The sequence below is a fragment of the Calidris pugnax genome, unplaced genomic scaffold, assembly GCF_001431845.1.
Source record: "Calidris pugnax isolate Ruff unplaced genomic scaffold, ASM143184v1 scaffold118, whole genome shotgun sequence".
Lineage (NCBI taxonomy): Eukaryota > Metazoa > Chordata > Aves > Charadriiformes > Scolopacidae > Calidris > Calidris pugnax.
The window spans coordinates 5124262-5136464 of record NW_015090855.1 but is presented as its reverse complement, the minus strand read 5'-3'; the positions used below and the strand labels follow the sequence as shown (position 1 = coordinate 5136464).

The 12203-nt window shown below is 52.0% G+C and overlaps 1 protein-coding gene across 2 annotated transcripts in view; it reads right to left on the bottom strand.

Annotated features, from left to right (window-relative positions):
• The window catches only part of CDH22 (cadherin 22, type 2), an 82081-nt gene that overhangs the window by 25664 nt on the left and 44214 nt on the right, over positions 1-12203 (bottom strand). For both annotated transcript variants that reach the window (XM_014943841.1, XM_014943842.1), the window contains 4 exons: positions 12082-12201; positions 3348-3515; positions 2325-2512; positions 1288-1541 (listed from right to left, as the gene is read on the bottom strand). In XM_014943841.1, coding sequence (XP_014799327.1) covers positions 1288-1541; positions 2325-2512; positions 3348-3515; positions 12082-12201 — 730 coding nt within the window. The remainder of the gene's footprint in view (positions 1-1287; positions 1542-2324; positions 2513-3347; positions 3516-12081; positions 12202-12203) is intronic.

The window sequence follows — 12203 nt, the reverse complement described above, 5'->3', positions numbered from 1 at the left end:
AATATGTCCAACAGACAGCACCAACTGGTACAAGTGGTGCAACGCTCACATCGATAGTTCCTGGCACGCCAAGGCTGATTTCATTCACTTTCACCCCAAAGACAACGTTCAGCATCCAGCTTTGCGACACAACGCTCTCTGCTAGCTGCCAGGCATCTGTAGATGGCAGCTTTCCACATGTAAATTCTTTTCTGAGCTTTCTAAACATCTCAATCTTAATTTCCATGCAGATCTGGAGATACCCCTCACCCCACCTTGAACCACCACGTTCCCCGTGGCTGCACAGCACTGGAGCTCAGCACCCCAAAGCCACGTGGGGACATCATCACATGGGATCAATACTGTCACTGAGCCCTCCCTGGCCATGTCCTCCTCCATCCCACATCCCCAACCCTGCTGTGTCCCAGTTTATCGCTGCCTGAGATGGGGTCCCTCCAGAGCTCTCAGATGCAAAGCCACTGCTGCCCGTTTGAAGCCAGCGGCTGCGCACAAGGTGCCCGCAGCCCTGCTGTCACCTGGCATGAGAACACACATTTCAAGGAAATTTTCCACACATCGAGGATGTTTTCTGAACACCAGCTTTCCATCCCAACTGCTCGTGACTCAGGCCAGTTGGCAGAGCCAGAAAGCTGCTTTGTGCCTTAGGTAATAACAATTTAACAAGGTAACAATCTCTTTAGCCACAAATTAAATGGAAATGGGAAATGTCCTGTGCAGATAAGCTGCTGCCTGGATTATGTCCTCTGCCCAAATATAAACTCCTCTGATCTTTGGTCCCTGTGCACACACACACACGCACACACAGCCAAGCTGTGGCTCTGCACCTCCCGAGTCCCACCTCGTTTGTCATCCTTCATCGCTGCCCCCCTGTCATTTCTGGTGGCTCTCCTGCCCTGTGTCAGGCACCACCGCAGGCGCCTCGCTGTCAGCAGCGGGGACTGCAAGCATCACCCTGCCACCTTCCCCGACACTCCCTTGCCATTCACCCATCACTTGCCAGTGAAGCCTCTGTCACCTGTGAGATGGTGTCTGCTGTTTGCCTGTTGCTTGTGCACAGGCTGCCACTCACCTGCCAGCCGCCTGTCCCACAGGACACGCTCACACGTTTGGCCATGCATGCAGCACTTGTCACCTCCATCTGCACTGCCTCTCCTCCTCTGCCACTACCTCCCTTTTGCCCCAGCCATGGCCATGAGATCTCCCCCTCCCCGGCCATGTGTGTCCCCTTCAGGTGACCCCATGCCCACCACTGGAAGGACGATGACGAGGTTTCAGTGGCTGCTTTACCGGACAGGATGGTTTGCTGTGTCCGGGTCAAGGGCGGTGACAATCCCCACGACAGAACCAACAAGCGCGTCCTCCTGGACCTCCATCAGGTTGGAGGGGGGCCGGAACTCGGGGGGCTCATCGACGTCCAGCACCGAGACCCGCACGATGGTCTGGTCCCGGAAGGTGCCCAGGTCCACAAACCGTGGGTCCACGAACTTGTTGAGGGCTTCCACCACAACAGTGTGCACTTTTTTTGACTCGTAGTCGAGAGGCTGGGACAACAGGAGAGGATTAGCCATATCCAGCCCGAGGAGCACCCCCCTGCTGCCTCTTCCTTCACCAGCGACATTGAGGATGGGACTAAAGCCACCTGCTCCCCAGACAGGGGGGCTGGGACCTCTCCTGCCCTCCCACCAGCAGCACCCACACCAAGGGGGGCAGGAGGAAGAAGAAGAAGCCTCCAGCCCACTCCCCCCAGGACGCGCAGGGCACTGGCAGCCAGGATTCACTGGGAAGACAGGACACTGCGTGCTGCAAGTGAGCAGGTTTTGATCATTAATCACCCTGCTATTATTTCTACAGGGGAGGCGAGCAGAATGCAGCAGCCTTGGTGAACAATCATTCTTTCTTGCCTGCGTCAAGTGTTTGCTTGATTGTTTTTGCCACCAAAAGCAGATGCAGTCAAAGGGCTGCTGGTCAGATATAGGAATTAGGTGGGGATATTTCTTCCCTGCCAGGCACTATAGATAAGGGCTGGAAGGACTCATCTCCCTAGCCCTGTGTGCTTCGCCCATGCACACCTCGCTGCTCCACTGCCACCAAGGGAGCCCTGTGAGGCTCCAGCAGGGACCATGCTGATGGTCCTTTCCAGCCTCTCCTCCCAGACACAGAGGCAGGTCTCTCCCTGCACCTGCAGGCACCAAAACGTGACTGCTGCTGCTCAGAGAAGCACTGATTTCAACTCAAATGCAGCAGCGGGAGTCCCCAAAGAAAAGGGAGACCTTTCCTTTGAGATCTGTGCCCTCCCTGCCCAAGCAGCTTTCCTTATCTCTCACCTTCTGTATGGAGATGACAGCCTCTTGGGTATTGCTGTCTGTGGTGACTTTGAACATCTCCACTCCTTCCTCATCCTTCACCTGATATGTCATGTCTGTGTTCTCCCCGACGTCAGAGTCCTCTGCCTTCACCCTCCCGATGGCTGTGCCCACGGGGGCAGTTTCAACAATGCTGAACTGATACATCTCTGGAGGAGAAAAAGGTACTGGCATCACTGCTTCTCCCTTAGAACTCCCTCCAGCCTGAAATGGCCCTTCGCATACCTTCTTGGGGGCACCCTTGGGCAACCCAAACTCTACCAGTGTCTATAGTCCAGAACATCCTACCAGGAGAAACACGTACCCCAGCCAAAAACAAGGGCAGAGGGAAGATAATTGGGGAGCACTGATGTTTCAAGGCACTGGCTGATTTCTCTAAATGGACACTGCCCTACAATCAGTGTTCTCTGATTCTTTGCAAACATTATCATTTCTTCATTTGGGGTGTGTGCTAGAGAAGACACAAGCTTGAGCCACAAGCCAGTAGCAGTGACTCGGAGAACAGAGCTGTGGTGTGTCCAGGTTGCTATCTGTGAGATGGGCAGCTTCACAGTGGGGCAGAGCATGCCAAGCCCTGATGCAGCATCCAGGAGGAGCCAGGCAACCAGGTGAGTCCTTGCCCAAGCTCCCAAGAGACAGACCAGACTGCCTTCTCCCCCAGTACTGCTCAGAGAGGGACCAGGAAAGGGCCAGCTCTGCTCTACCCACCACACAGCCCTACTCACTCCAAGATCTAGCGTTGGGAGCAAGGGTCTTGTCCAGGGCTCTTGACAGGCTGAGACAAAGCTGCTGCCCCTCCATCACGCTGCTAGGCAGGGACACATTCAGACCCAGCAAGGAGCTGTGTGTGCTACAGGACCTTGGTCCTGCTACCCTGCAGGCATGTGCCATGCTGTGCTGGGAGCTGAGCCTCTGTCCCACCACCCACAAGGTGCCAGGACCCTACAAGGCCGATGCTCACTCCCCACCATTGTCAGGACTTACTCTGAGGGAAGCGTGGTGGGTTGTCGTTGACATCAGTGACTACGATGGTGACTGTGGTGGATCCAGACAGGCCACCCAGCTGTCCCGCCATGTCCGTTGCGCGGATCACCACCTCATACCGGTCCTGTGTCTCACGGTCCAGGTCAGCTACGGCTGTCCGGATCACACCTGGAAACCAGCGGGACAGCGTGAGCACAGACAGGTCACAGAACATCCACAGAGTCATGGATGGGGTGAGGCTGGAAGGGGCCACTGGAGACGACCTCATCCAAGCCCAGCTCTAAACAGGATCAGTTACATCTCCCAGCCCCTCCACATGTGGCAGATGCTCCAATACTTCAATCTTCATGGCCCACCCCTGGACTCATTCCGTTATGCCCATATCTCTCATATTTGGCAGCCCAGAACCAGACACAGCACTAACTTCATCTCACCATGGCTGAGTAGAAGGGATAGCTCATCTCCCTCCACCACTGTCTCCTAAGGTAGCCCTAGGTGCTGCTGGCTGCCTTTGCCTCAGGAGAACCTTGCTGGCATCACCACCACAATCTGCTGGGCCCCGGCGCAAAGGGGAGCAAACCCTTCACAGAGATCACATAAGAAAAAGCTGGCTGACAGGAGAAGATGGCTCTGGAGAGAGGAACAAGCCCAGGGGGTTGTCAGCCATGTAGAAACATCCTGAAATTCCCAGGAACAGCCACAGGCCCAACCTGATCCCAGCAAATCTCTGTGGCTGATCCGCAGGTGCGTTTCATGAAAGGTTCCTCACTGCTGCTCCTGCTGTGGGCTGCCAGTAGCTCTGACAGGGCTCACCCCCAGCTCAGAGGAGGTTTGTTCTTCTCTGCAGGGAGGCTGGAGCCTGGGTGAAGGACTGGCAGGGGCCAGAGGACTCACCCAGATGCGGGGGCTGCGCTGGGGCCAGCCTCAAGCTTTGCACAGAAAACTGTGTAAAAGCCCAGGCTGAGTCACAAAACCCCTTTGGCACGAATCTGCAACAGCCCACTTATCCTTATCTGCTCAGGCAGGAGCCAGGCTTGCCTCAGCATTCCCAACAGAACAACCCACAGTGCCAACCTCCATTTCACAGGTGCCCGGTGGCCCAAGCATGCCTGGAGGGTCCCCTATTTGATTTGGAGACTGAGGAGGGGGCAGTGTATTTCCAAAGACTTTCTGCACAAACCCCCTCATTTTCAAGTGTCTCTCTAAGTTAAAAAGACCAGAGATGATCTACACACTCTGTGTCAGGGGCTGAGAATGCTCTAGAGACCATAAAGCTTAACAAAATGTATAGTTGTTAGTACTTTTTATGAAATGAAGTCTCTTAAAGTGTTTCTAGGTCTTCAGTAGTCATCTGGGCTTTGGGGAAATGACCAAAACTAAAACATAAAGGAATGTAAAACAAGAAAACAGAGTAGTAAAACCCAGAAAACATAGTGTATGGCAGAAGTTATGACTTCCCATGTCACACAGGAGTCTTTTATTTACATGGAAACAAAGCAGAGAAGAAATATTTTGAGAATGAAAGAAAGAAATGACTCTGCCCTGAGGTGGCACCAGGGGCACACGTGAGTGCATACATGGATACAAGGTCATTAGCAGCACATTCCCAGTCCCACTACACCAGCAACACCCCAGAGCAGCTAAGAATCAGCTTAAAATCCCCTCCAGCTCAACTTCTTACCATTCTCACAGATTTAGATATTGTTTTCTGTTTTTGTAATTGCTCTCTCTTCCAGGCTTTTCTGTTTAACTATTAGCTTTACCCTCCTCCTACTGTGAACTGCAAAATCCATCTTTACTTTGTTTCACCAGCACTCCTGCCTGGTGGTCAGGAAGATGCTGGAGGGGGGTTGCCTGGCTGGGTGGTGTGGGTCTCCAGCGAGGGAGCTCCTCCCTTGCCAAGCAAACTGCAGAGAATCATCCAGAGTGCTCTGGGAGACAGGCAAGACATTTGCTGACGTGCAACCAACCGAGCAATGGCAGAGCATCGCAGCCGTCCAAGCCACCTGGCTCAGGGCAAACACTTCTGGGAAGGCTTCAGCACAACCTGAGCGCAGTGGAGGGGAGAGGTGGGTGCCAGCAGGCTGTAAGGAGCCACGATGTGGCTTCACCGACATACCCTGAGGCTTCCAAGCATCAGCCTTCCACAGCCAGTGGGTTGCCACAGCTTCCCCCTTCCTGAGAAAGGCTGCGGATGGACGGCTAACACCAAGGAGCCACTGGTGTGATGGTCCAAAGGCAGACAGAAACATCACTGAGCTGGGAGGATGAAATCTCCCCCCGCCTTTGCGTGACATTACAGGTGCAGCAGGAGCTGGCAACACTGTTCTTGGAGACATTTATCTCTCCTTGCTTTCTGAAACTGGCAATTATTCCAACGATTATCATAGTTAGGATTTATTACAAAGGCATAACCACTGTTTCAGATCCCTGTAGCTCCCCAACACTCACGGATAGGCACAATTTTATCCAGCTTCCCTTGTCCCTCTGTCATTTCGGTTCTGTAATTACCTGGACTCCCACTGTCTCCAGCCCCATGAATCAAGAGAAGGCTGTGTCTCACCATCTCTCAAGCACTTCCAGCATCTGCCTGTTTTACACACGTGGGTAACTCTCAGCCCTTCTGTCACTCCATCACCGAGGTCCATGCTCCCAGCCAGCACGCAGGTGAGATGCAGCACAGAGCACCACAGAATTTCTGCCAGGGAGCATCCCAACCCCGCCACAGGAAGACCCCGTGATGGTGCCCAGGGTCTGCACCAGCACCCTTGTTCCTCCTGGGTCTGTTCAGAAGAAGCTGTTTGACCAGGAGTCCCACCCCAGCCCATGCAGCGGGGCTGAGGGGGCACCAAATGCACCTCCAGGCACATGTCCCATCACGACCTGCAGCTTCCTGACCAAGAGCAGACAGGATTGGCCTTGCACAGGCACCATTTCCCCAGGGCTGCACGGGACTGGCCTCAGCCGGTCGTGCTTATGGGCCTCTCCTGCCTCTCCACTATGAATACAAAGCCGTTATTTCTGGGCAAGCACTATCTCATTGAAATTTAAGCAATTCTGTTAATTAACAGGGTCTGAAGCATTTTATAATGAAAATGATTCATGTCAGCACAATAGTGATGAATTGGGATGAGAGGGAAAAAGCTCATGCATTCACCAGAGCTGTAATGACTTAACTGAGCTGCTCGTAATGATATAGCTCATAATACGCCATGCAAGATGGGAGGAAAGTGCTCAGGCGCTTCCCAGAACAACTCCAAGGTCACCCATCCCAGCAAAGGAGCAAGTCCAGGCCATTTGGCACGTGCAGGACAGACAAACGGCCCCAGCCAGCTCCGATTCTCCCCGTGGCACGAGGCAGAGAAAATCCTTGTCTGTGCCGGGGGTGCAGACTGTGAGCAGAAACCACCTCCTGCCAAGATGCGTTGCTGCTTGTCCGGTGCATCCTGGAAAAGCAGGGCGCTGATGCAGATGACCTGTCCCCTTGGCCCTGGCCTCCAAGAGCCCCAGGTGGATTGTCACTGAGAAAGCTGTTCTCCCAGAAGCTGCATGGGCCATGCCAGGCTGGTTTTGTCCTTTAGGATGAGGTACCCCTTACCATTTGCTAGTGGCCCTCACAAATCAGGGTCTCCAAACACACTTCATGCCAGTTCCTTCAATATGGCACTTTGAGTGCTGCCATAAACACCCACCAGCAGTAAACTTGCATGGTGCCATCTCCTAGAGTCAGGACAGCCCCTGCTCTCAAAACCTGATCCCCAGGGACTCTGCAAAAGCAGGAGCAAGTGATGGTGGCAGACCTGTTCTCAGGGCACAGAGACCTCCACTGCTGCACGTAGAACGTGGAAAACTCCTCACTATCGTCTCCCAAGATTCACCTTCTTTCCAACCAGAAAAACTGGCAAACTTTGTCCTTCTGCTAACAAAGCAAGAACAACCTCTAGCTCGGACTCATCTCCCTAGTTCTTGTCAGCATCTGTTATAGTTGAATAATACAGACACATGGTGGCATACCCTCTGGTACAAGGCACATGTGGCTTTCCAGCATGATCCAGATTAATCAGTATAATTACCAGACAAGCGGACACTTTCAGCATCACATAAATACCATCAAATCTGCTCAAACAGCAGACATTCTTTGGGTGATAAAAACAAAGCAGGACAAAGCACTCAGCAGGTAACTGCCCTCCAGGAATCCCACCATTATGGGCTTTGCTCTGCAGTTAGATACTTCCAGCTCAGATGTCCACATCCTCAGAGACCCTCTGGACAAGGCACCTTCCAGCTGAGCGCAGTCAGGAGCAGCACTCTCCCTGCCAAGATTATTGGTTTGTGGTGGGGTGTAGTGTAGTGTGTGGGGTTGTGGGTGTGGGGTTTAGTTGGTGGGTGGTGGTTTTGGGTTTGTTGTTTTTGTGGTGGTTTTTTTTGTGGGGTTTGTTTTGTTTTGTTTTTTTTAATGTGGTTGGACTCGATGATCTCGGAGGTCCCTTCCAACCACTAAGATTCTGTGATTCTGTGTAATAAGAGCAACCACCTTAAATAAGTGTGGCTTCTCAGCAGACTCTCGTGACTCATGCTGAGTCCCTTGTCCCTGTATACAACTTTGGTGAATAAGCTTTTGGGCCAGGGCAAAGACCTGCATAAACCCTTGCACACACAAAACCACACATGTATCGATATCTGTGCTTCCAGGCACTCAGCATTTTTAACAAACTGGCAAGAGCCGTGGAGAAATATGTTCTGCCTCCCACCCCCGCATCACCCAACCCAACAGTTCATCAGCCCCATTCAGCCTGTGGTATGTTCCCAGTAACAACTCCTCTCCCAGTCTACCCCTGCTACCCCAGGACCAGGGCTGTGGTTGGTCTCCAAACAGGGCGAGGCTGACAGGTAAGGATGAAACAACTAATGACTGCACACAAACGACCATCAGCTTCATCCCACCAGGCCAATATTTCTTGTCCTGCTCTCCCTGGCACAAGCACGCCTAAGCCCTCACCAGCTAAGTCTCCAAATCAGGAGACAGGCTCTGGAAGTCAGGAGCTGTTTCAAGTAATCACAAATGCCAGGCTGCATTTCAATTAGCCTTCTGAATCCTTCTGCCTTTTCCCTGCATGGGGAAGAATGACAGATTTTAAGAACAAGCTCTTCCTTTTGGTAAAAAGCGAGATTCCCATAAACTCTCCCGAGCTGACAAGCTGGGCTTTTAGGAAAGCAGCAACTATCAAGAGGCCTATGATGTTACCTGCTGCGATTGTTCTGTAGCAGTCAATTTCCCTGCGAAGGGATGCACAAGACTGCTGGAGCCCAGAGCACCAGGTTATGTCTTCCCTTCTGGGTGTCGAGTATTTCCAGGTTTCCTCCTGGGGCTGTGGGCAGGGATCGCAGGCAGCGGCGACTCTCCAGCCACACTGGCCAGAGATAAGAAAGGGCATGGCAAAGAGCACAGGAAGAGACAGGAGCAGGCAGGCACAGCTGCCTGACGACGAAAAGCTTTGCCCCATAAAGGTGAATAATCTGCAAAGGCGCAGAACGTGCAAGATGATATAAAGCAACATGAAAATTTGGCCTGCAAATTTAAATGCACACTGAATTCCCCTCTCACGTAAACGCACCGGGAGTCACACACTCTCTGTGCTCATCTCATCATCTGAAAAATGTAAGTTAGAAGGATCCTGGTGAGGATAGGTTTCCTCACCTCACCTCCTAGAGCTGTAATAGGAACTAGCATCAAACCTCCCAATCTGTGTCCTGCTGGGCAAAGCCAGGGCTCGTGGCCCCTGCAGTCACCAGCCTGCCCCAGAGCCTGCTGCAGGGGAGAGGGGCTTCTGCAGTTGGACTAAAGCACACTCACCCCCACAGCAGAAGTGGCTGTTCCCCAACAGAAGCAACAAAGCACACGTATGTGCCGATACCGTGAAAGCCACGAAACAGTGGGATGCTACAAAGAGCAGCCAAAGATCAGCTGCACCCTGTCTGCGAACGGAGAATGAGCGAGGAAGGCAGCACAAAGCCTGAATATGACTGTTGCCCGCAGGCTCTTGCAAGGAGCCTAGGGGATATTATCATAGCTGGCACAGAAAATCATGCTTCCAAAGTTTATGTATACAAAGCTCCCCACTCACACACCAAAAAAGTCAGCCTGGACCTTCAACACACGCAGGGTAAGTTCTGGGATCTGATTTGAGGTCCAGAACACAAACGAATGGACAGTTTCAGCATCTGAAAGTTAGTTCTCAAAGCACAAAAGGCAGTGGCTGGTGTACATGAAAGAAAGAAAAGCTCATACGTATCAGCTGTGCTTTTTCCCCACCATCATTCCACACTGGAAACCATAATCATTCTCCACAGCTTTGTGAACACCAGCAAATGCCATACTGCAGCTCCCACCCTTCCAGAGGGGGCACTTAATTGCCTTCAAAGGGTCCATCGAATTCAAACCCCCAGCCAAATACTACAGCCAATAGCATCCAAGAACAGGGGACAAAATAAGCAACCTACACATGGCCCACATCCTGTCCTACAGTGTGCAAACCCCACTTGTACATGCAACATCTATAGTGTGAAGGACAGTGCAAAAAGAGCTGGTTGTAAAGACAAGGAAGGGAAAACCCGCGCTGGAAGGAGTCAAGGGCTGGTGTGCAAGGGAGCACGAGCAAGTGTGGACCCACAAGGAAAGGTGAAGGAGGAGGTCAAAACCAAAAAGGGAAAACAAATTGTTCTTCATTACCATATATTATAAAAAATGTAGCACGCCAGGTTTTTATGGTTCTTTTTATGGCCATTAATAACAATGGTGGCTCTGAGAGTTATGCTGCTGCTATGGATAATTAAATCTTATGCTCAGGGCAGAAGCTGGGCCACCCAAGGCAGTCAGACCAAGACTCCCATGTGGAGCATGAAAAACCTATTCAAGTGCAGAGTGCGAGCAGGGTGGGCTTTGCTTGGGTGGGTGTGCTGGCTCCTGGCCAGTATCAAAGAGACATCTTAAGTGGCTGATGGGGCAGAGCTGCTCACTGCATTGCTAGAGCCCAGGCGAGGCAGCTACAAAAGGCTATTTGCAGCTCAGACATCAACAAAGAGTCAGCCCCAGCACCTGTTTGAGTGAGCAAGCAGATATTCTGGAAACAGACATGCTCAAGAAGGGCTGAGGACTCTTCTGCAGACTGTCAGCAGTTTTGCTTTTATGAATCACAAGGAGGTAGAACAGTAAATCAACCCCCTCAGTGCATGAAACAACCAGCTTGAGAATTAAAACACAAAAAGTCAAGGAATCAAGAAGCTTGGATTCCCAGAGTGACATTAATTCTCACCGCAGTCCCACAGGGCACATTTTAGTTTATGCCTTAATACAGAGCATTAATGTTGTTGCAGGAAGCTGAGCCTCTGCACGTCCTGGCTTGTGCGTTTTGCTCCCAGTGGTCCCTCTTCATTCCAGCAGCCAAGGCTTCCACAAAGCTGACTCAGACTAACAGGATCTCTTACACACCTGAATTTTCAGTGCTTGGCCCCTTGTTTATCCATCTTCTCCCTTTCACCTGCCCCCCTCTCCCCCCTGCCAGTAAAACAAGGCAAATCTGGGAGAGAAGACAGCCCAGGTGCAGCAGCTCCTGCGTCAGGAGTGGGTACAGCCCCAAACTGCTGCTTGAGCACTCTCCCCACTGCACCAGCCTCTCTCCAGGCAGTGGCATTTTCCACTACACATCCCAGTCCTGCTGTCAGGTGTGCTTCAGAGCTACCAAATTTGAGGTTTCCTCCAATGGTACCAGGGCTGGTGGCACAGTCAGGGCTGGGACTGCCTTGCCCACGCAGACCAGACGGATTCTCGGGAGGTACATGGTTTCACAAGGATGCTGTGGCTCAGGCTCTCCTTACACTCTCCTCACGCCAGAGCCTCCCAACCCATTTCTACTCTGACTTGCATAAAAACAGCCTTAGAAAATGAGCCTGACAGAGACTTGGCACTTCAGCCCCGGGGTTGAGCTCAGCCTGTGTCGCTGCGGTTCAGCAAGGGGGTGGGGGGGAAATCTGCTGTCCAGCTTTCCAACAGAGCTGCAGCTACCCAGCCTGCCTGTCCTTTGACAATTTTTCATTACACTGTGGGTACTTTACTGCATGCTTTGTGCCTTAAATACCTCTTATTAGCATTTGAGTGTCTTCCCTCCTTAGAAAGCTTGCAAGGCTCCCATTAAGGGTAATGAGAGTCACACTCCTGGGAGGCAAGGAGAATATATACCCCAACATCTCCTAGTTATGGTCTACTCTAACCAGTATGTCAGAGCATCATCTGCTAGGGATTTATTACAGAGGCATTTTACAACAGGCTCTATTATAAGTTATTAAGGAATGGAGCAGCTTCTACTGTTCTTTCATTAAATATTAATAGAACATTTATAAACCGATCCTTAATTTAAAGTGTTACCTTTAATCAAAACCCTGGTGATAACAATGCAGTCTTTGGTAAGGCCCCTCTGGTAGTACTTAAACCTTTCACACTGACATTTTATGTGCCTGGGGGTGCACTCGTGCTCTGGGCACAGAGCTGGCAACTGCAGGGCTTGTTCCACACCACTGCGGGCACTGCGGGGAGCCGGGCACCAGCCTGCAGGGCTGCCCAGCCTCCTCTCCAACACCCAGCAATGCCCATGGCACGGGGATCCCAGCACAGGACAGATGGAGGACATGTGGCCATGGTCTAGTCTCCTTATGTTCAGCCCATCTGGGTGCTGCTCACCTGTTTTACTGTCCACAGTGAAGTGCTGCTCGCCCTCCAGCACGCTGTAGACTACCCGGGCGCTGCTCCCGTACGTGGGGTCATCAGCGTCAGACGCCATCACCTGCATCACGGAGGTGCCT